At 34.8% G+C, this 26,100-nt stretch overlaps 1 protein-coding gene across 1 annotated transcript in view; it reads right to left on the minus strand.

Annotated features, from left to right (window-relative positions):
- LOC116637818 (disintegrin and metalloproteinase domain-containing protein 5-like) overlaps nt 1-26,100 on the minus strand; it is a 168,614-nt gene that overhangs the window by 953 nt on the left and 141,561 nt on the right. Inside the window, exons 17-20 of the mRNA XM_032413358.1 lie at nt 22,619-22,702; nt 21,607-21,718; nt 10,673-10,832; nt 8,916-8,966 (exon numbers count right to left, since the gene is read on the minus strand). Of these exons, the coding sequence (XP_032269249.1) occupies nt 8,916-8,966; nt 10,673-10,832; nt 21,607-21,718; nt 22,619-22,702 (407 nt within the window). The remainder of the gene's footprint in view (nt 1-8,915; nt 8,967-10,672; nt 10,833-21,606; nt 21,719-22,618; nt 22,703-26,100) is intronic.

Genomic DNA, 26,100 nt, shown 5'->3' on the forward strand with positions numbered 1-26,100 from the left:
AAACAATGATCTGTTACCTCAACTGTTACCTCAACTCTTAGTTTTATAATAGAAGTGGCTTCCTAAAATTCCCTAACCTGCTCATTTGTCTATATTGGGAAACTATTTCGGTCAATAAAACAAAGTGCCTTGCAATTTCCATTCTAAGTATATGAACTAATTTTAATTTAGAATAAAAAAGAAAAAAATGTGATAATTCTAAGTAAAATATAAAAACACCAATATACATGCACATACCCATGTGTGTACATCTATATATTAAAATATTTTAACAATGATGATCTTCAGTGCTAAGATTACTGATTATTTCATTCTCTTGCATACCTATATTTTAAAATGAATGTTTATTTCTTGTTATAATTGTGATAAGATGCAGAATGATTCACACACTCATATACACATACAATTTATTGAATGAATTAAGAAAGGACAATAAAGGCTAGATCTGGGTAATTTCTTTTCTGGGATTTAAACTGAGACTATAATTGGACAATTGCTCTAAAATGTTTATTTACATAATAATGCTTATTATGGGGTGTTTGCTACAATGAAAAATGGGAAGTAGTCTAAATATTCATAATAATGGATTTTTTTTTTAAAGATTTTATTTATTTATTTGAGACAGACAGAATGAGAGAGAGAGAGCACATGAGAGGGGGGAGGGTCAGAGGGAGAAGCAGGCTCCCCGCTGAGCAGGGAGCCCGATGCGGGACTCGATCCCGGGACTCCAGGATCATGACCTGAGCCGAAGGCAGTCGCTTAACCAACTGAGCCACCCAGGCGCCCCATAATAATGGATTTTTAAAATGAATACTAAAAGTAAATAAATAATTAATTAATTAATTAATTAAATATGATACATCACAAAATGATGACATGGGCCTATATTTTAAAATATGCAAAGTTATGCATAATACTTTTTAAGTAAAAAAAAGTATAAGTATTTTTATGTTTTGCTTAGAAAAACATTTAAAAAGATATGCATCTATATTGTTAATGGAAATTTTCTTTGGGTATTGCGATTACAAGAAACTTCTTAATATGTATATCTACCAAAGTATCTGAGATATTTTAATTAATATTTGATACTACATTTAAAATCAGAAAGATGTTTTTTGAAAATAAAAAGCTCTATATTTTATCCATTGTTAGTAGTAAAGTTTATCTGGATACCATTATTTGTTTTTCATATGAATTTCAGAAACTTTTTCTCAATTTTCCCTATCCATGTATATAAAAAAATATTTTTATTGAGTTTATGTTAAATATACAGAAACCTACATACACATAGATTACTGAGTTGGAAGAGAAGAAGTTAAGATTTAAACTTAAAAGTATAGCAAATGGAGGAGGGGAGGAGCAAGATGGCAGAGGAGTAGGAGACCTAAATTTCTTCTGGTCCCAGGAATTCAGCTAGATAGGGATCAAACCATTCTGAACACCTATGAACTCAACAGGAGATCAAAGAAAAGAATAGCAACAATTCTCTGTACAGAAAAGCGACCACTTTCTGGAAGGTATGACGTGCGGAGAAGTGAATCCGAGGTGATATTCAGGAAGATAGACGGTGGGGAAAGGGGCCTCCATCGGCTGCCTCTGGCAAGTGAGAGAGCAGTGGAGCACAAAATCGGAAATTTTAGAAGTTGGCTCCGGTGTGGGATGTCGCTCCAGTGGCTAAGCGGGGGTGGAACCCTCACTGAGACAGTGTGGTCTCAGGACCCTTGGGGTCACAGAAAGACCAGGGGTGCCTGAGTGCGGCAGAGCTCCCAGGTATCAGAGCGGGGAAGCCAGCTGCAGAGACAGAGCTGACAAGTGGGCTCTCAGCTTGGGGTTGCCATAAACCGTAATGCATGGCACAGTCGAGCCACTACTCTTCCAGCAGGGACTCAACAAGCAGCAGATCTGGGGAGACTCCCCTTCCTCCCCTGGGAGGAGCCATGTGAGAGCACACGGCAGGGACCTGCTGGGTTTGGAGACTCCACACGGGGTCAGGTGCCAGAGATAGAAACGCTCGGTCACAGGAGTGATTGATTGCTTTTCTCTGGGAGCTCACTGAGGAGTGGGGCCCCAAGTTCTCACCTCCTCCGGGGTGGAGATTGGGAAGCCGCCATTTTCACTCTTGGCCTCCAAAGCTGTACGGAAAGCTTGCAGGGAACAAAAGCTCTCGACAGCAAAACCGAGCAGATTACTTAGCCCGGACCCAGCAGGGGCAGGGCAATTCCACCTCCAGCAAAGACATCTGAGAACCACGGCAACAGGCCCCTCCCCCAAAAGATCAGCAAGAACAGCCAGCCAAGACCAAGTTTACCGATCAATGAGAACAGCAGAACTCCAGCACTAGGTGAATACTGCACATAGAATTCATGGCTTTTTTCCCATGACTCTTTAGTCTTTCAAAGTTAATTTATTTTTTAACTTTCTTTTTCTTTCTTTTTTTTTGAATTTTTCTTTTTCCCTTTTTCAACCAACATTTTATCGATCCCTTTTTTTAAAAATCCTTTTTATTTTTCATTTTTAGAGTCATATTCTATCCCTTCAGAGTACTTAACCTTATTTTTGATATATATATTTAAGTTGTTCTCTCTTTAAAATTTTGGGATACAGTTTCTTCTAACAGATCAAAATGTGCCCTAAATCTCTAGTGTATGGCTTTATTCTAGTCTCCTGCCTGATCACATGCTCTCCCTTTTTTTTTCTTTTTTTAAATACTCTTCTTTCTTTTTTCAACCAACTTCTTATCTTAACAATTCCTTTTATAAAATCTTTTATAATTTTCATCTTTACAGTCATATTCCATCCCTTCATTGTATTTACCCTTATTTTTGTACATATATAAGTTTTTCTTTCTTTAAAATTTTGGGAGGCACTTTCTTCTAACAGACCAAAATACACCCAAAATCTAATGTGTGGCACTGATCTATGCACCAGCCTAATCATAACTTCATATTCTATTTTTTTCTTTGTTTGTTTGTTTTTATCTTTTTCTTTTTCTTTTTTTTCTTTTTTTCTTTCTTTCCCTTTCTTATGCCCCAGTTTCAGTTCTCTTCTGATTTGTTTAGTGTATATTTTTCTGGGGACATTGTTACCCTGCTAGCATATTGTTCTCTCATTCATCTATTCTCCTCTGGACAAAATGACAAGATGGGAAAAATCACCTCAAAAAAAAGAACAAGAGGCAGTACTGACTGCCAGGGACCTAATCAATACAGACATTGGTAACATGTCAGAACTAGAGTTCCGAATGATGATTTTAAAGATACTAGCTAGGCTTGAAAAAAGCATGGAAGTTATTAGAGAAACCCTTTCTGGAGAAATAAGAGAACTAAAATCTAAAGTCAAAATCAAAAAGGCTATTAATGAGGTGCAATCAAAATGGAGGCTCTAACTGCTAGGATAAATGAGGCAGAAGAAAGAATCAGTGATATAGAAGACCAAATGATGGAAAATAAAGAAGCTGAGAAAAAGAGAGATAAACAACTACAGGATCATGAGGGCAGAATTCGAGAGATAAGCGATACCATAAGACAAAACAATATTAGAATAATTGGGATCCCAGAAGAAGAAGGAGACAGAGGGGCAGAAGGTATATTGAAGCAAATTATAGCAGAGAACTTCCCTAATTTGGGGAAGGAAACAGGCATCATAATCCAGGAGGCACAGAGAACCCTCCTCAAAAATCAATCAAAATAGGTCAACACCTAGACATCTAATGGTAAAACTTACGAGTCTCAGAGACAAAGAGAAAATCCTGAAAACAGCTCAGGAGAAGAGTCTGTAACCCACAAGGGTAGAAACATTAGATTGGCAACAGACTTATCCACAGAGACCTCGCAGGATAGAAAGCACTGGCATGATATATTCAGAGCACAAAATGAGAAAAATATGCAGCCAAGAATACTATATCCACCTAGGCTGTCATTGAAAATAGGAGAAATAAAAAGTTTCCAGGACAAAGAAAAACTAAAGGAATTTGCAAACATGAAACCAGCCCTACAAGAAATATTGAAAGGGGTCCTCTAAGCAAGAGAGCCTAAAAGCAACATAGACCAGAAAGGAACAGAGACAATATACAGTAATAGTCACCTTACAGGTAATACAATGGCACTAAATTCATATCTTTCAATAGTTACCCTGAATGTAAATGGGCTAAATGCCCCAAAGGACACAGGCTATCAGATTGGATAAAAAAACAAGACCCATCAATAGGCTGTCTGCAACAGACTCATTTTAGACCCAAAGACACCCCCAGATTGAAAGTGAGGGGGTGGAAAACCATTTACCATGCTAATGGACACCAAAAGAAAACTGGGGTGACAATCCTTATATCAGACAAATTAGATTTTAAACCAAAGACTGTAACAAGAGATGAGAAAGGACACTATATCCTACTTAAAGGGTCTATCCAACAAGAAGATCTAACAATTGTAAATATCGATGCCCCTAACAAGGGAGCAGCCAATTATATAAGCCAATTAATAACAAAAGCAAAGAAACACATCGAAAACAATACAATAATAGTGGGGGACTTTAACAACCCCTCAGTGAAATGAGGCAAAAGATGAAAATGAAATCTAAGCAAAAGATCAACAAAGGAAATAAGGGCTTTAAATGACACACTGGACCAGATGGAATTCACAGATATATTCAGAACATTCCATCCCAAAGCAACAGAATACACATTCTTCTCTAGTGCACATGGAATATTCTCTCAACCAGTATCAAAAAATTGGGATCATTCCCTGCATATTTTTGGACCATAATGCTTTGAAACTCGAACTCAATCACAAGAGGAAAGTTGGAAAGAACTCAAATACGTGTAGGCTAAAGAGCATCAAACTAAAAAATGAATGGGTCAACCAGGTAATTAAAGAAGAATTTTTAAAAATTCATGAAAACAAATGAAAATGAAAACACAACTGTGCAAAATCTTTGGGATGCAGCTAAGGCAGTCCTAAGAGGAAAGTATATAGCAATACAAGCCTTTCTCAAGAATCAAGAAAGGTCTCAAATACACAACCTAACCCTACACCTAAAGGAGCTGGAGAAAGAACAGCAAATAAAGCCTAAACCCAGCAGGAGAACAGAAATAATAAAGATCAGAGCAGAAATCAATGAAATAGAAACCAAAAGAACAGTAGAACAGATTAACGAAACTAGGAGCTGGTTCCTTGAAAGAATTAACAAGATTGATAAACCCCTGTCCAGACTTACCAAAAAGAAAAGAGAAATGACCAAATAAATAAAATCATGAATGAAAGAGGAGAGATCACAATCAACACCAAAGAAATGCGAACAATTATAAGAACATATTATGAGCAATTATATGCCAACAAATTAGATGAATGGATAAAGAAGATGTGGTATATATATATACAATGGAATATTATGCAACCATCAAAAGGAATGAGATCTTGCCATTTGCAACGGCGTGGATGGAACTGGAGGGTGTTATGCTGAGCAAAATAAGTCAATCAGAGAAAGACATGTATCATATGACCTCACCGATATGAGGAATTCTTAATCTCAGGAAACAAATAGGGTTGCTAGAGTGGGGGTGGGTGGGAAGGATGGGGTGGCTGGGTGATACACACTGGGGAGGGTATGTGCTATGGTGAGCGCTGTGAATTGTGCAAGACTGTGGAATCACAGATCTGTACCTCTGAAACAAATAATGCAATATATGTTAAGAAAAAAAATAGAAGAAGATAGTAGGAGGGGAAGAATGAAGCGGGGGAAATCGGAGGGGGAGACGAATCATGAGAGATGATGGCCTCTGAAAAACGAACTGAAGGTTGTACTGGGGAGGGGGGTGGGAAGATGGGTTGGCCTGTTTTGGGTATTAAAGAGGGTACGCTCTGCATGTAGCACTGGGTGTTATGCACAAACAATGAATCATGGAACACTACATCAAAAACTAATGATGTAATGTATGGTGATTAACATAACAATAAAAAAATTTTTAAAAAGATAAAAAGGTTTTGCAGAGCAAAGGAAACAGTCAACAAAACTAAAAGACAACTGACAGGCACCTTATGTTCATTTATTAATTCTAATTGGTTTGTAATTTCTTAGAATTTTCTATGTACAGAGCCATATCATCTACAAACAAGGACATCATTCATTCTTCATTTCCAATCTTTCTACTTTTTTTTTCTTACCTTATTTTCCTGGCTAGGATCATCCATACAATGTTGAGAAGGAATACATTGTGAAATGAATATGTTCCCGATCTCAGGAAGAAACATTCACAATTTCATCATTAACTGGAATGTTTGCTATATGTTTTCTTGTTTCAAATTTCCTTTATCACATTACAATAACTCTTTTATCACTAGTTAAGTGGGAATTTTTATAGTGAAAGGATATTTTTTCTTCACCTATAAAAATGATCACATAATTTTTCTCATTTTCTATTAATATGGTGAATTACATTGTATTGGCTTTTTAATTTTAAACCGACCTTTCATTCCTAGATCACTCTCCCCCTCCATGGCTATTTATTTATCTTCTACAATGTTAACTAGATTTAGTTGGAAATGTTTTGTTTAAAATTCCTGCATCTTTAATCAGAAATTAATCTGTTAATTTTCCTTTCCAGTATTGCCTTTGTCAAGTTTTGGTATTAAAGTTAGACTAGATATACTAAGCTAATGAGTCATTGAACATTATATCAAAAACTAATGATTACTATACCTTGGCTAATTGAATTTAAATTTTAAAAAAAAATAAAGTTAGATTAGCCCCATAGGAAAACTTAGGAAATGCTTCTTCTTTTTATATTTTCCAGATGAGTATGTGTAAGATAGGTACTACTTCTTTTTTTAAATATTTGGAAGATGTAATGGTTTGAATTATTTTCCCAACTCTTCACTCTTTTCCTAGTATATGATTATTCATCCATAGTTTTTGCCATGTGGCTTTTTAATATCTCCTATTAGAGTGGGTGGAGTACATTACACACATCCACTCACTGAGTTTGGTACTGTGACTTGTTTTTTCAATACAATATAAGATGATGTGATTAAGCAAGTGCTGGCTCAGTTCATCTTGGCTCTTTTGTTCCCGACGAATGCCATGGAAAACAATATGCCCAAGTATTAACTTTGTGAGAAAGTTTCAAATGACAGTTTCCAAATCTTTAATGGAAGACTTATTCATATTTTCAATTTTCCTCTATTCTATTTTGGGAAAGATGGAAAGATGTGTTTTTGGAAAAATGCATATATTTCACCTAAAAATTTAAATTTATTGATTTTAAGTTATCACCAGTATTCTCTTTTCTTCTAATGTCCAAAAGATTAAAAAAATATGTAATTTAATTACTTGATATTGGTATATTATAACCTTAGTCTTTTTATTTTGGACTACTGGATAATTTTTTTTTCTATTCCCATCTGCTTCAACAGATAATGTTTACAAACACTTGTCTTAATGAAAGAAGATGTTAGGTGAAGGACACATTATACACATTCCAATGAGTTAAGCATAGAGATATTCTCATATCTTTCTAAACCTATTTACATACACTTATGTCTTAATGAAAAAAGATGTTACTTGAAAGGTTTATACACAGTGTACTTTTAGTTAATTATATGCATTAATCTTTTCAAGAATCAGCATCTCTCTTTGCTCATTTTTTGTTATTTTTCTGTTTATTTTCCTTTTCATTTATTTCTGCTCATTCCTTAATTATTTCTTCCCATCCACTGTCTTCAAGTGCAATTATTTCTTCTTTTTCTATCTTTTTTGATAGAGATTATAATGGGAAAAACCCATTTGATTGTTCTCTATCCTGTAATATGCATTTCATTGTGATTGAAGGGATTGAAGTATAGTCTTGCCTTGAGAGTAACATTATGACTAATTTTTGTAGAACCTAAACAGTCTGCCATGACAATAGGATTAAGAAGGTGATTGTCCATATTTAATAGTGCTTCTTTTATTTTTTAAAATTTTTTATTTAAATTCAATTTAGTTAACATATAGTGTATTATTAGTTTCAGGGGTAGAATTTAGTGATTCATTAGTTGCATATAACACCCAGTGCTCATTCTATCAAGTGCCCTCCTTAATGCCCATCATCCAATTACTCCATCCCATACCCACCTCTCCTCCATTAATCCCCACTTTGTTCCCTATAGTTAAGAGTCTCTTATGGTTTGTCTCCCTCTCTGTTTTTATCTTATTTTATTTATAGTGCTTCTCTTAAAATTAGGAATGTCCTCAGTTCAGACATTTATTTCAACATTTGTTACATGAATATCAGAGCATGCAACTTTGTACTGCAAGGATGAAGACATAACTTGAAAAATAACCTGGGATGCTATATAAAATATTATCTCCTTTTATATTCTATCCATCATGTGGTAAGGGAAATTTTTATATACTGATAATAAAGGGGGAATACATAATTTTATAAAATGTTATGATTACTCCATAGTCTGATCTCTAAATTTACTTTCCCAAATGAGTTAAGACAGTAAAATGAGTGAGCTTTATCTTACTAACAGTAATTTTTTTTCTGAGATAATATTATAACTATAAGCATAAGTGATATCCCTTATAATATCAGTCCTCTTTGTATTTGGCAGTAAAATGTCATTAAGATATAAATGCTCCTTACCAATGCTCAAAATAAAAATTCCACAAAGTATGTGATTATTGATGCTTGTGTGTGTACACAAAAATCACTCCTTTAGTGTAGGTTGGGGAGGAGAGGTTGAGATATCATGAAAACAAGTTTTATTGTTTATAACACTAAATAACAGTGAAAACCATAAAGCATATTATGAACAAATGTTTTGGTTTCAAATTAAGAATTTTGTAGTGCTCCTAAACAATGATCAAAACATGCAATGCACCAAAAAAAAAAAAATTACAATGCACAATGGCTAATCACATTGTTCTAGACTCACCTTACACTGAGGGATAACTTGCTGTTACTGCTGCTTTCTTCTGACACAGATCTATTAAATTGACAAAATTTATTTTAAGTGGAGAAATTTAAAAATTTTGAACAACTAAGTGGGTATTTGAATGAAGAATATTTTTCAAAGAAACAGTGATTCATTAAATAAAATGTCTCCTTCCAACAAAATAAAACAGATACTGTTCTTTTTTTTCCTTTTCTTTAAGTAGATTAACATACAGTGAGTGTTATATTAGTTTCAGGTGTACAATATAATGGTTCAACAATTCTATACATTACTCAGTGCTCATCAAGGTAAGTGTACTCTTAATCCCCTTCATCTCTTTCACTTATCCGCCTCACCCACCTCCCCTCTGGCAACCAGTTTGTTTTCTGTATTTAAGAGTCTGTGTTTTTGTTTGTCTTTTTTTAAATTTTGTTTGTTCCTTTGTTTTATTTCTTAAATTCCACATATGAGTGAAATCATATGGTATTTGTCTTTCTCTGATTGATTTATTTCACTTAGTATTATACCCTCTAGGTTCATTCATGTTGTTGCAAATGGTAAGATAGCATTCTTTTTATGGTTGAGTAATATTCCATTGTGTATATATACCACATCTTCTTTATCCATTCATCTAAAGATGGATGCTAAATATTAGAAGAAATGCCATCATCCATCTTGCTTTGTTGATTAACTCCTCTCATCTTCATTTTACATTTATTCAATTATTTATAGGACCACATGTGTATAGACATGCCCTCTGATTCTATGACACCCATAACTCCTCAGGTCAAATTAAGCCAAAACCTTAAAGTGGCAGTCAAAATTTAAGTTAATTTTTCTATAAATTTCTATTTTTTTTTTTCTGTCTCTCATAACACATATTTGTGTTTTCTCTTCCTGTCATTTCCTGGAAGTTAAACTAGATGTAAATACTTCTATGGGAGAATACAGTAAATTATGAGTAAGAGGCTTAATAGCTATATCTAAATATTTATGTAACTGATTACAGATAATGTGGTGATTTCACTTACTGATTTGGTATACCCAAAAATTTATGATACATTGGAAAGCTATTATTATCTCCCATTTTATAGAGTTATAGAGAATAATTTTAAGAACATAGAGATTAAACCACTTGCTCAAGGTATTATAGTTTCTGCATGCAAGATTTAGGATTTAAAACTAAGTTTTCTGAGGCTAAATGTAATTTCTTTCCCATTTCATGATGCTGCCTCCTGTCTCATCACCTGTGTTTTGAACTACACGTGTAATTTCTGGTTAAGAAATGACTTTACAAATAGCAGCATCAATACTTAGGAAAATAAATATTTTGGAAGCAGGTTCATAAATACCATTTTCAGTTGAGAGAGCTATTCTAATAGAGTTGTCTGAGATTTTGTATCTAAAAAATTTATCTTTTGAAAGTTCCCTTTAAATGCAGCGTTATATATTCTCAGAAGCCTTTGGACAGCAGACTATTAATAAGACTATTTAGACAGTGTTGGCTGACTAAGTGGCTGAATAAATCCCCACTTTATTCTTGGCAGTCATATCTCCTCTTCAAGTGATACTAATGGTAAAATGAATGGTTTTAGTAATGAGTAAAACTAAAAAAAGGGAGGACATCACACTGGTTTGAAATGTATCCCTGGACCTCTCCTCATATTGTTCTACCTACAATCTTAGATTATTCCTGATGAAACATGAGTACATTTTTCTTGACTCATTGAATTTAGTAAGAATAAACATATATATACCTCTCACTTTCAGTTTCCTCTCTGTAGCACAGCTCTCTTATTTTATTCTGCTTTATTAAAACAATGGCAGTGATGATGAGCACAGGTAGAGAAATGTAGAAAATGAGTAGAAATCGGTGTTTTGAAGGAGTGGTATTTTGTTCCCACAAGTAGCTTTTACCTATAATGGAAAATAACCATCTCATATTATGTTAGAGATTGTATTAACCAAACAAAAATGTGGAGAGGATATCATTACCAACATTATTCCCAACACTAAACATTTCACTCACATATATTATAAATATAATAAATATTATTAAATTAACATATAAAATGGACTGTTACTAGTGCTTTACTGATGTCTATGAGTTTCAACATTACATCATATAGTGATTTATTTGACTGAAGATAATCTTTCATAAGCACATGTTTAATACCTACAAACATTTCCTCAATTTCTTTCTGATATAACTTATCCAAAATTTAAACATGTATATCACAGAGAGTATTGGGATTGTACCTAAATATGAGAATTAAATCTGGGAAGTGTGGCATTTAATTTCTCTTACATTACTAAAATCTTTTTCTAAAAATTAAAAATTAGTAGTCACTAAATAACAATTATTTAACTAAGTCCTTTAGTCAAATATATAGCAATAGGAAATTGTTAAAATGGCTCTATAATTATTTTGTAGAATGCATGGCTAAGTCTGGCTTTGACCCACATTTCTTTCCAACTAATGTTAATGTCACATTTTTCTCATCAGTTTTTTTTTTTAAGATTTATTTATTTATTTGAGAGAGAGAGAGAGAGCACGTGTGTGCACCTGCAAGTGGTTGTGGGGGAGGGGCAGAGAGCGAGAGAGAGAGAGAGAGAGAATCTCCAACAGACTCCCCACTGAGTGCAGAGCTGATGCAGGGCTTGATCTCAAGACCCTGAGATCACAACCTGAGCTGAAATCAAGAGTCTGATGGTTAACCGGTTGAGCCACCCAGGTCCTCCTCCTCATCAGTTCTTATTCATTCTCAGCTGACATCTGTTTTCATTCCTGAGCATCTGATCTATGTGGCTCCTCAATTTCCACCTCTTTGTACATATCAGCCACCTATCTGGGTTTATAATGTATCAAACTCTGCTTTCTCCACAATTTATTAGCATGTTCTTGTTGTTGTTGTTTTAATTTGGTATAGAATACTGTTCTATCACTTCTCTGCCAGTTGAAACAATGAGGAAGCTGACAGGTAGAGGAGCCACCCCCCAGCTACAGTCATGCATGATCATGGTTCAATGTGCTCCTCTTAAACTGCCCCAGTGCTTCACAAGATAAAACTTTTGAGTAATGAAACTGGATAATTAGCTGAGGAGATTTCTAAGCAAAATGTTGAAGGTACAGCTCAGGTCCTCCCAACTGCTTACAGTAAATGTGAGAGTGGATTGATGAGTTGAGGAAGTGTTAATCAGAACTTAGAGACCTGGAGAATTCTCAGCCTAACCATTGCAAAAAATGAGGAAACATGTTTTAGAGAGAATGCCCAATGTGTGGCTGGCAAGTCATTTGATATTGAGATTATTGCATCTTAGCAGCCATCTCAGCAGAAGCAAGGAATAGGGATGAGATCCATGAAGGCAGAAACACTGCCAAGTTGGACCAAAGGGAATAGGATGGGACAATACAGCTATTTGGCTGCCGATATACTTCATTCTTCAAGAAAAGAGAAGAACGCTCCAAAGATGATTAAGAAATCATCAGGGTTTTCTCTCCCATCACAGGCCCAGGAGCATCCCTCCTTGATTTCAGCTAGGCTGCCCCAGCCCAGTGCCTGGGAGACAGGGAGGCTGCAAAGTGTTGTGTGGGCAGGGCCAAATGGGGTGGGATAGATGTCACTGAGGACTATGGGATGATGCTGCCACTTACAGTGGGCTTGGAGGACAGAATATCAAGCCAAAGAGGATATTCTTGAAACAAAAATCTAATGGTCTCCCCTATACCTCTGAAACAAATAATACAATATATGTTTAAAAAAAAAAAAGAAGAAGGACAAGAAGATAGCAGGAAGGGAAAAATGAAGGGGGGAAAATTGGAGGGGGAGACAAACCATGAGAGACTCTGAGAAACAAACTGAGGGTTCGGGGGGTGGGGATGGGTTAGCCTGGTGATGGGTATTAAAGGGCACATACTGAATGGAGCACTGGGTGTTGTAGGCAAACAATGAATCATGGAACACTACATCAAAAACTAATGATGTAATGTATGGTGATTAACATAACATAATAAAATTTTTTTAAAAATCTAATGGAAGTTAGCTTGCTAAATTTTGTATTTACTGGGATCTGTCATCCTGTCCTTCTTTCCAATTTCTTTCTTTCAGAATGAGAATGTCTATCCTATGCCTGTGTCACTACTGTTTTTTGGAAGCACATAACTGGTCCGGTTTTATGGGCTCACAATAGGAAGGAATTTTGCCTCAGGATAAATCATATGTGTCTCGTGTATACCTGATTTACATGATACTTAGATGAAACTTTGTATTTGGAATCAGTGCCAGAATGGGTTAAGACTTTTGGAGCTGCTGAAATGGGGGTACCTGTATTTTGCATACAAGGAGGACATGAATTTGAGAGGACTATGGGATGGAATTTTATGGACTGAATTGTTCCCCAAAATTCATATGATGAATTGAAGCCCTAATACTCAGTGTGATGGTACTTGGAGAGAAGACCTTTGGGAGGTATTTAGGGTTAAGTGAGGTCATAAGGTTGAGGTCCTAATCTGATGGAATTAGTTAGACCAGAGAGTACTCTCTCCCCACATACACCGAGAAAAGGCCATGCAAGGACTCAGCAAGAAGGCGATCATGTGCAAGCCAGGAAGAGAGTTAGAAAACAAATTTGCCAGCACCCTGATCATAGATTTCTAGCCTCCACAACTGTGAGAAAATTACTTTCTATTGTTTAAGACACCCAGTCTGTGGTATTTTGTTATGATAGCTCAAGCAGATGAATACAGTGTGTTTTCATGAAAATATAGATGAGGTTGTTTAGTCCCCAGAGCATTCCTTAAAGGGAGAAAGAAATAGCTGTGGAACTCCTATTAAAACTTTCCTTCTCAGAAACATTCACTACCTAATAGTCTAGAGAACTTCAGGCTAAAAGACAAGGTGGTTTAGTACTAGAAAATCTTCAAAGGCAATACAAAAATAATATGATCAGTTAATAGATGTCATATACATATTTAATAAAACCCAAAAGACATTCCTGATTTTAAATACAATTGGAAGAGATAAATATTTTCTCAATAAAATAAACATATTGAATCAAAAGCAGCATCCTTTTCATGATAAAATATTAGAAGTTTTCCTAGGAGTAAAATAATGATCACCTCTTTTGTGATTTTTTCCTTTTATTCTGAATGGGCCCAGGGCATTACCCAGGGCAATTATGAGATGGGGGTGGAGATTAACTAAAGAAGAGGAAATAAAGAAATTATTATTATTAAAAAGATGTGGAAAAATTATTAATTGCAGTTACATCAGTTAACTGCCTTAAAATCTAAAAGACTTTTGAAAATAGTGATAACCCATTGATAAAATGCATGCACAAAAATCTGTAGGCTTCCTATATGTAAAAAGTAACAAATTAAAAATACAATGACAGAAAGACCTTCTAATAACAATTTTCTTTTTTTTTTAAGATTTTATTTATTTATTTGGCAGAAAGAAAGCACAAGTAGGCAGAGAGGCAGGGAGAAGGACAGAGGGGAAGCAGGCTCCCCGCTGAGCAGGGAGCCCGACATGGGGCTCGATCCCAGGACCTTGGGATCATGACCTGAGCCAAAGGCAGCCACTTAACCGACTGAGCCACCCAGGTGCCCCTGATAATAATTTTCAACAAAATGATAATATTCTTAAAAATGAAAAAGGTAATTTCTGATCCATAGATCATTCTATACCTATAGAGAGATCAAAACCACAATGAGTTATCAGCTTACACCCATCAGGAGGGCTACTATTTACAAAACAGAAAATAACAAGTTTTGGCAAGGATGTGGAGAAACTGGAATCCTTGTGCACTGTTGGTGGGAATGTAAAATAATGCATCCTCTGTGGAAAACAGTATGGAGATTCTTCAAAAAAATTAAACATAGAATTACCATATTATCTAGCAATTCCACATCTAGGTATATACCCCAAATTATTGAAAGCATGGACTCAAACAGATACTTAAACACCCATGTTCATAGCAGCATTATTCACAATAACTAAAACTTGGAAGTAACCCAATTGTCCATTGACAGATGAATGGATAAGCAAAATGTAGTACATACATGTAATGGAATATTATTAGCCTTAAAAAGAAAGGGAATTATGGTGCCTGGGTGGCTCAGTTGGTTAAGCATCTGCCTTCAGCTCGGGTCATGATCTCAGGGTCCTGGGATCAAGCCCCTCATCAGGCTTCCTGCTCAGCAGGTAGTCTGCTTCTACCTCTGCTCCTCGCCCCTGCTTGTGCTCTCTCTCTCTCTCTCTCTCTCAAATAAAATTTTTTGAAAAAATGTTTTAAAAAGGAATTATGACACATGTTCCAACATGAACTTTAAGGACATTGTGCTAAGTAAAATAAGCCAGATACAACATAACAAATACTGTGTGATTCCACTTATATGGGGTCTCAGAAGTAGTGAAATTCATAGACACAGAAAGTAGAATGGTGGTTGCCAGGAGCTAGGGGAGAAGGGATTGGGGAGTTATCATTTAATGAGTATACACTTTCAGTTCTGCAAGATGAAGAGTTCTGGAGATGGATGGTGGTTGCACAACAATGGACAATGTCACTGAATTATAGACTTAAAAATTATTAAAATGGTAAATTTTAAGTTATGTGTATTTTACAAGTAAATATACATATAAATATGTGTGTATGTTAAAAAGGGTGAAAAAAATCAGTAAAATAGATTGTCAAGGGTGATGAAAGAGCAATACACAACAGAATTATAAATTTCCTATAACCATAGGTAAATGGGAAGCTTCATGAAATTAAAGAGATGCAAATGGATTTCTTTTTACTACTAGTTTGTGATGGATTTAAAAGATTGATAATAACTCCTGAAAATCAGGAATAATGTATAGTATTATTAGTGGTAATTTCTGGAGTTATGATTACATAAAAATTTTGAAAGGAAAATTATAATGTGAAATTAAAATATACTCTTTATAATTTTATATATGAAGTAGACAAGTAGACAAAAATATAGGAGAATTTAGATTCTAGAATATGCAAATAACAGGTAACTAATATACACATACACATATATATTCAATTATGTACATATGTATATTTATGTAGTTATATCTATATATGTAATGCTGTAAAATGGTTATACATTCTTTGATAATATCCATGAAATATTAACAAAAGTTGATAATGTATTGGCTATAAATAAAGCCATCATAAATTCCATAATTTTAGTTTTTTCCAAGCCATATTTTGTTAAGATAAGTCAGTGATATACAAAATAAATAGAATAAGGGTATTAAAGAAACTGGGCTCCTTAAGATCACCTTGCCTCTCATCTTTATGCCCCAAAATGCATTTGACATCACAAGAGCATCCCCCACATTGAGTCCAGGGCTCATCTTTGGGTACAGGGCCCCAAAAGGGACCATTTGGGGACAGAAAATGCATGCAGCCAATGGCATAGCAGCCCAGGGCTTTCAGAGCAGACCTACAGGCCCCCGAATACATTGATGAAGACAGACTCCATGGCAGCTGACTAAATGAAACTAGCTGGATTGAAAGTTTTCCTCTGATCCCAGGCTCAGGCACCACCATTCTACTGCCATCAGGACCCAGAGTGACCTAGGGAAACCAAACATGAACATTTGCCTGGGACGATCCAAGCTGTCATACACAAAGTCTCAAATACTGAATAATCCATTCCTGAGATGGGAAATTTTTTGAGTTATGGCAACTGGTTTGGAGGGTTGAAGCAAAAGAAGAAAATCCATATGGAAGCTGAAAAAATAAGGATTAAAAGCAACATTGTTTTGGTGTCAAAAGAATAAAGCATAACTTACCTGCCTTCTTTATTTTCTGTTTTTAACTCTGCTGATGTCGACAATTGTAATTTGTGATTCATTCTGAGTGATATGACTTAAGTGTGCAACCTAAGGGTATTGAAATCTTTAATAGTCCATCTTTGACTTAGTCTTTGGATTAACTGTTGTGCTTTGTGTCAAGAGAGTGCTAATTTAATTTTTCATATTGTCAATATTGTAATCATGTTTCCTAAGAGCTCAGATAATGATAATCAGAATGGTTACAACACTAAGCAGTATGACCCAGACATCACTGATCATGAAGGCTAAATGACTATTTTTAATGACAGATGGAAGGACACATACAACTGGATTAAAGAAATAAATAACCAAACAGAACATATTATACAATATGATGAAAATAATTTGGATGCAGAAATAAACCCACACATATGTGGTCAATTAATTTACAACAAAGTAGGAGCCAAGAATATTAAATGAGGGAAAGGACAGACTCTTAAATAAATGGTATTGAAAAAACTGGATATTCACATGCTAAAGAATGAAATTGGACTATATTATATTATAAACAAATATTAACTTAAAATGTTTTAGACTTGAATGTACCTGAAACCATAAAACTCCTAGAAGAAAATATAGGTGGTAAGCTCCTTGATATCGATCTTGGTGATAATTTTTTTAATGTAAAGGCAACAAAAGCAAAAACAAACAAGTGGGACTACACCAAACTAAAAATCTGCACAGCAATGGAAATCACCAACAAAATTAAAAGGTAACCCCCTGAATGACAGAAAATATTCGCCAATAATATATCTGATGAGAGGTTAATATCCAAAATATATTAAGAATTCATCTAACTCACTAGCAAAAAAACTCAAATAATCCTAGGCACAAGACCTCAATAGAAATTTTTCCAAAGACATTCAAATGGCCAAGGTGTACATGAAAAATGCTCAACATCACTAATGATCAGGGAAACACAAATGAAAACCATAAGGAGATATCACTTCACACATGTTAAAATGGCTATTATCAAAGAGACAAGAAATAACAAGTGTTGGCAAGAATATGGAGAAAAGAGAACCCTTGAGCACCATTGGTAAAAATATAAAGTGATGCAGCCCCTATGGAAAACAGTATGGAGGGGGAGGTTAAAAAATTAAAAATAGAACTACCATATGATCCAGCAATTCCACTTCTGGGTATATAGCCAAAGAAAATGAAAACACTACCTCAAAATTATATATGCACTGCCCATGTTCACTGCAGCATTATTTACAATAAACAAGATATGAATACAACCTAAATGTCCATCAATGAACGAATGGATAAAGAAAATGTGGTCAAATATATATACAATGGAATATTATTCAGCCATAAAAAGGAATGAAATCTTGCCATTTGTAATGACATGGATGGATCTTGAGAGCATTATGGTAAGTGAAATAAGTCAGACACTAATACAATATATTTGTATGATCTCATTTATATGTGGAATCTAAGAAAAGAAAAAAAGAAAAAGAAAAAACAAGCTCATAGATATGGAGAACAGATTGATGGTTGCCAGTGGTGTGGAGGGTTGAGTGAAATGGATGAAGGGGGTCAAAATGTACAAACTTCCAGTTATAAAATAAATAATTCCTAGGAGTGTAATGTACAGCATGGAAACTATAGTAAACAATACTGTATTACATATTTGAAAGTTGCTGAGACTAGACCTTAAAAATTCTCATCACAAGAAAAAAAACCTGTAGCTATGTATGTGATGGATGCTAACTAGACTTATAGCAATTATTTTACAATGTATACAAATATTGAATCATTATATTGTACACCTGAAACTAATATAATGTTATATGTCAATTATATCTCAATTAAAAAAAAGAATTTGGAATAGGTATGGTGGAGAAGGTGATGTGAAAGCATATTTGGAGGTTGAATCTCAAATTTCTTGGATAAAATAAGCAAGTATTTTTAAATCAACTACATTTTTTTGTTTCCCAAATTAAAAACAACAGCAACAACAACTTTTCTCTCCCCAAAAGACACCAATGTCCTGACAAAAATAACTAGCAAATTAGCATTAGCTTTGGCACACCATAGGAACAAACATGCACTGCCCTATCACTCATTCCCTTCATTGCTCTACAAAACCAAGTGAAGTTACATTTCCTGATTCACAGATTGCACTAAAATGTCCTGTGGGAGAAAAATGTGAGAACTGTTATAACATTTTTTGACCCCTTAAGTGTAGCAATGATTCTGTCATATCTTACCAAGTGAATAAGGCAACAAAATAATCCCCCAGCACTTAGGTAATTTGATTTTAAAAAGTTTAAAATAAGTTTCTTAATTTCTACACAGATTTTAATGAAATTACAGAAAACATAAAAAAATTTGTTATCTTGCTCAAATCCAAACTAGACTTTGTTGATCTATATGCATAGTTAGCAGGCAGTGCAAATGTAAACTGCAAATCCCATTCAGTCTATAAGCTTCCTATCAAAGAAAAGGAAAAGATCTCACCCGCTAAATATCCTACACACCTTGGACACAACACTGAATAGAGTGTTATATACAGGCTTTCCTGATGAAACCTTTTGGTCACTTTTAGTTTCCTCAAAATGTAAGGAAGCTGGTAATGGGATTTTTTTTAAAACTTTATGAAATGGGAAGGCGATGGCTTCCTCAGACATGGACACATATAAGATGGCTCTTAGTGTTACCAGTATTATGAGGTGTGTTAGAATACTGGCCTGGCAAAAAATCTTGCTCTTGAAAGGCTGGACAATAATGTACTTCTTTAATTTTTAAATACATTGAGAAGGAAAATAGAAGGTTGCAGTAAAAACAGAAATTTACATGCTGTTTCTCTGAAAATTTGATAATTTGTGAATCCTAGGGGAAAACATGAACTGACTATACCTATGACTCATATTTTCGGAAATAAGACTGCTTCAGAACTCAAAAAATGTAACTAGAAAAAAGCAAGCAGTGAAACAGGACCTTCTCAGTACCTTTGTTAAAATCGTAATTTATTTGTAATTCAACTTAGATTTCACAAAAGCAAATTACCTCTATGCTTTCAACCATGTTCCCTAAGAAAAACAGATTTAACTTCTGACATCCAATGTGCTTTAGAGTGCTTAAAAATTATGAACATTTTTGAAATGGGCAGCCTATATGATGAATTAAATATGCAAAGGAACTGACTGATAGGTACCTGGTCTATCAGAAGACACCTACAGAAACAAAGCTAATGAATGTTTTTGGAGAGCTGCAAAATAATTTCGACAAGTCTAAAAAGCTGCTGTGTCTAGTAAAAAAAAAAAAAAAAAAAAAAAACCCAAGTAATTCATGTTCAAATGCTTTTGTGGGAGATCTTTGCTGATGCCATCACAATGGACTGACACCTGAATTCAGTAAATGTGACTTGATAAAGCAGAGCTTCAAGTCAAAAGCAATTGTACATCTGGCTCTATTCCATTTTGCTGCTGGTTAAAGGAAGGATGTCTGAAAGGTTGCAAGCAATACAGAGAAATATAACTGGAAAATGAAAAAGAAGGAGCCAAAAATATATCTGACCATATCATAGAACAGAAAGAATCCTTTTATTTTTTTTTTAAATTAAGTTCAATTAACCAACATATAGTACATCATTAGTTTTTGATGTAGTGTTCAGTGATTCATTAGTTTAAAAAAAAGGAAAAGAAAAGAAAGAAAGAATCCTGTCATTATTATTTTTTATTAAGTATAGGGCAAACTTTTAATTTTTCTTATTTATATTCCCCTTTTGAAAATTCTTACATTTATGAATCTTAATATTATACAATAAGCCTGCAAAATTTAAATATCCAGTAAAGACTTTTTAAAAAGAGGTAAATATCAATTGCTATTTCAAAGGCTATATTATATAATATTGTCATTATAAAATACTGTTACATTTTTGCTCACATATATTATTTGCTTAATTGGTTGTACTATAAACTACTATCAATTGACTCTAGTAACTAGCTCTATTGTTGTTTTGCTTAAATAATAGCATTTATGTAACAAAAAATCAATAATACAGAATATGTAATTTTAAATAAATATCTATTTTACACATATTTATGTGAAAATAATATATGTGTATAATTATGTTACATGTTAAACTATTATTCACCCCCCCCTTTTTTTTGGTCTGATATACAGTCTAATATGGCTGTATGTTAACTCTGTAAAAAGTTGGTCACCCTAGGTATGCCTTCCCCCTAGTAACCAAGGTTCAAGTAAATCTGCCAAGGAGCTTCAGTATTTATTTGCCCCAAAAGGAAAGGGGGTGGGGGTGGACAGCCTCTGCTCCCAGGTTATTCTAGGTGGGCTCCAATATCTTCTAAAACCAGGGAATATCCCCCCACACACACACGTATCCTCAGTCCTATCCAGGACTGCTTAATCTCCAAATAATACTCAGGAACCCGAGCAGAGAGATTCTAGAGAGGATACTTCAAAAGAATGGACTGGAGTCCTTACAATGCAGCAAAAAGGAATAAAAGATAGCTTCAAAGAATCTGGTGGCATTAATATAACAATGACTACTAACAAACACTATTTTAAACCAGAAATGTATGAGAAAATCCAAAGTGAACAATCTAAATTAACTAGTCAAATTTTATGCACTGGAATTTTTACTTTTATGTTGCCTAACACTGGGTAAACTTTTTTGTTAGTAGACCACGTCAATGTTGATATAAAAAGTACAGAACGAACTTGTACTGTCTTAGATCTTCAAAAATCTTACAAATAAAACAAAAACATGTTTGTTGGTATCAGTTGCTTTGTAACCTAGCTTGGAACCTACACTTAATTTTTTCTCTTACATGTTGTCTTTGATTCATGAAATTTGAAAGACTAACCAGATGGAGCCTTGTGCCCATCATCTATACTTCCAAATTCTCCCTTCTTCTCCACGCATGTAGGAGGGTCAAACCCCTTGTCACAATGGCAGTGATCTAAATTGTTGCAAACCTGCAGTAATCAGAAAATAGAACAATTTTTTTTCATGTACAAAGATGGTTTTCAATAGAGAGCAATGAATATTCTATACTTATTCAACAGAGAAATTTATTTCAGAGAATTTATTCATTCCAGAGAATTTAACTTAAATAGACAAACTCAATAAATTTTCACAAATTTTCTCTTGGAATTGTCCATACTTTAGAAAGCATATTTAGCTTCTGCTGAGAAAGCAATTTTTTTAAAAATTCTTCAACTCTTTCCATGGCCAGACCCAAATACTGGCAATTACCAGTAACTTGCCACTATCATTTAGTTGCTAGTTTCACAGAACAGCCCAGACTCTAAATTAACAAGCAAGACTAGAAAGAAAATTCTAATGACCTTTGTTTACCAGTTTCTACCTTCTTTCTGTGAAAATAAGATCATTTTGGTTATATAATAATACATGGTACATATAGCACATCCACCCCTTTTATTTACCAAACACTTTATACATCCAGAATCACCTTAAATGTTTCTATCTTCTCTAATAAATAGTTTGGCAAGATTTCTTTTTTTTTTAAGATTTTATTTATTTTTTTTGAGAGAGAGAGAGTGAGAGAGAGAGCACAAGAGGGGGTAGGGTCAGAGGGAGAAGCAGACTCCCCGATGAACAGGGAGCCCAATGCAGGACTTGATCCGGGACTCCAGGATCATGACCTGAGCCAAAGGCAGTCACTTAACCAACTGAGCCACCCAGGTGCCCTTGGCAAGATTTCTTAAGAAAATAAGATAGAAGTTATAAATTATAGACTATTAAATGACACCAAGCAGCATGAAAATCATTTTAATGATTTTTTTTTAAATCTCCAAACTGTTTTACAGCATTGTTCAAAGCATTTTGCTAAAATGAAAATTGAAATTACTTACTCCATGGCTATTGCAATAAGTAGAATTGCACTCTTCATTTGTTATCTGGTATTGAACTTCTACACACACAAATCTGAGGCAATACTAAAAGCAAAAGGAAGTGAAGAATAGTCACACAATCAGACTGTATTCATGGATAATACATAAGAAAAATTCAAGAAAGTTTCAGAATTCATATTATCAAGAACTGACATAAAAATACAAAAAATAAAATACGGTAATAACTGAAACATTGAAATAAATGTGAAATAAGCTATGTGACTTCAGATTTTAAAGACGGAACCATATGTGAGAAGTTAGAAGTTTTATTTTCTTACCATCTAGCACTAGAAGTCCACTTACAAAGCAAAGTATTTGGAAAAATAATTTGACTAATGCCTGAGTTCAAGAACAATCCAAGAAGCATTTAAAAAATACTTACGCCCAGGATCCACCTGAGACATTTCTATCAAAATCTCTAGGTGCAGGGTCCACATGATTATTGGAGCAACTAAGGTTGAGAACCATGAGGTGGGAGGTTGGGTTCTTAAAATCATGGGTATGAGTAGCACAGAAAGATAGTTTACTATTCCATGAGAAAAAAATTATGAGAAAGAGAACACCAAGGACAACAGATAATTATATGAGGTAATAGGGCAATGAGAGACTCCCAACAATGAGGTGGCTAAAAGGTCTCCAAAGAAGATGAGTGTTCACTGGACCAAATGGATTTGACAGATATATTCAGAACATTCCATCGCAAAGCAACAGAATACACATTCTTCTCTAGTGCCCATGGAACATTCTCCAGAATAGATCATATCCTAGTCACAAATCAGGTCTCAACCAGTACCAAAAGATTGGGATCATTCCCTGCATATTTTTGGACCACAATGCTTTGAAACTGGAACTCAATCACAAGAGGAAAATTGGAAAGAACTCAAATACATGGAGGCTAAAGAGCATCCTACTAAAGAATGAATGGGTCAACCAGGAAATTAAAGAGGAATTTAAAAAAATCATGCAAACAAATGAAAATGAAAACACAACTGTTCAAAATCTTTGGGATACAGCAAAGGCAGTCCTAAGAGGAAAGTATATAGCAATACAAGCCTTTCTCAAGAAACAAGAAAGGTTCTCAAATACACAACCTAACCCTACACCTAAAGGAGCTGGAGAAAGAACAGCAAATAAAGCCTAAACCCAGCAGGAGAAGAGAAATTAAATAAAGATCAGAGCAGAAAACAATGAAATAGAAACCAAAAAAACAGTAGAATAGATCAATGAAACTAGGAGCTGGTTCTTTGAAAGAATTAACAAGATTGATAAATCCCTGGCCAGACTTATCAAAAAGAAAAGAGAAATGACCCAAATCAACAAAATCATGAATGAAAGAAGAGAGATCACAACCAACACCAAAGAAATACAAACAATTATAGAAACATATTATAAGGAACTCTATGCCAGCAAATTAGATAACCTGGAAGAAATGGATGCATTCCTAGAGATGTATCAACTACCAAAACTGAACGAGGAAGAAATAGAAAACCTGAACAGACCTATAACTGCTAAGGAAATTGAAGCAGTAATCAACAATCTCCCAACAAACAAAAGCTCAGGACCAGATGGCTTCCCAGGGGAATTCTACCAAACATTTAAAGAAGAATTCATACCTATTCTTCTGAAACTGTTCCAAAAGATAGAAATGGAAGGAAAACTTCCAAACTCGTTTTATGAGGCCACCATTGCCTTGATCCCAAAACCATACAAAGACCCCATCAAAAAGGAGAATTACAGACCAAATCCTTGATGAACATGGATGCAAAAATTCTCACCAAAATACTAGCCAATAGGACCCAACCGTACATTAAAAGATTATTCACCACGACCAAGTGGGATTTATCCCTGGGCTGCAAGGTTGGTTCAACAACCACAAATCAATCAACATGATACAATACATTAACAAAAGAAAGAACAAGAATCTCAATAGATGCAGAAAAAGCATTTGACAAAGTACAGCATCCTTTCTTGATCAAAACTCTTCAGAGTATCAGGATAGACGGTACATACCTCAATATCACAAAAGCCATTTATGAAAAACCCACAGCGAATATCATTCTCAATGGGGAAAAACTGAGAGCTTTCCCCCTAAGGTCAGGAACACAGAAGGGATGTCCACTATCACCACTGCTATTCAACATAGTACTAGAAGTCCTAGCCACAGCAATCAGACAACAAAAAGAAATAAAAGGCATCTGAATCGGCAAAGAAGAAGTCAAACTCTCACTCTTTGCAGATGATATGATACTTTATGTGGAAAACCCAAAAGACTCCACCCCAAAACTGCTAGAACTCATACAGGAATTCAGTCAAGTGGCAGGATAGAAAATCAATGCACAGAAATCAGTGGCATTCCTATACACCAACAACAAGACAGAAGAAAGAGAAATTAAGGAGTCGATCCCATTTACAATTGCACCCAAAACCATAAGATACCTAGGAATAAATCTCACCAAAGAGACAAAGGATCTGTACTCAGAAAACTATAAAATACTCATGAAAGAAATTGAGGAAGACACAAGAAATGGAAAAACGTTCCATGTTGATGGATTGGAAGAACAAATATTGTGAAGATGTCAATGCTACCTAGAGCAATCTACACATTCAATGCAATCCTCATCAAAATACCATCCACTTTTCAAAGAAATGGAACAAATAATTCTAAAATTTGTCTGGAACCAGAAAAGACCCCAAATAGCCAGAGGAATGTTGAAAAAGAAAAGCAAAGCTGGCGGCATCACAATTCCGGACTTCCAGCTCTGTTACAAAGCTGTCATCATCAAGACAGTATGGTACTGGCACAAAAACAGACAAATAGATCAATGGAACAGAATAGAGAGCCCAGAAATGGACGCTCAACTCTATGGTCAACTAATCTTCCACAAAGCAGGAAAGAATGTCCAATGGAAAAAAGACAGTCTCTTCAACAAATGGTGTTGGGAAAATTGGACAGCCACATGCAGAAGAATGAAACTGGACCATTTCCTTACACCACATACAAAAATAGACTCCAAATGGTTGAAAGACCTCAATGTGAAACAGGAGTCCATCAACATCCTAAAGGACAACACAGGCAGCAACCTCTTCAACCTCAGCCACAGCAATTTCTTCCTAGAAACATCACCAAAGGCAAGGGAAGCAAGGGCAAAAATGAACTATTGGGACTTCATCAAGATAAAAAGCTTTCGCACAGCAAAAGAAACAGTCCACAAAACCAAAAGACAACCGACAGAATGGGAGAAGATAATTGCAAATGACATCTCAGATAAAGGGCTAGTATCCAAAATCTATAAAGAACTTATCAAACTCAACACCCAAAGAACAAATGATCCAATCAAGAAATGGGCAGAAGACATGAACAGACATTTTTCCAAAGAAGACATCCAAATGGCCAATAGACACATGAAAAAGTGCTCAACATCGCTCGGCATCAGGGAAATCCA

Source organism: Phoca vitulina, unplaced genomic scaffold (genome assembly GCF_004348235.1).
Source record: "Phoca vitulina isolate PV1807 unplaced genomic scaffold, GSC_HSeal_1.0 scaffold15, whole genome shotgun sequence".
In the NCBI taxonomy this organism is placed as follows: Eukaryota; Metazoa; Chordata; class Mammalia; order Carnivora; family Phocidae; genus Phoca; species Phoca vitulina.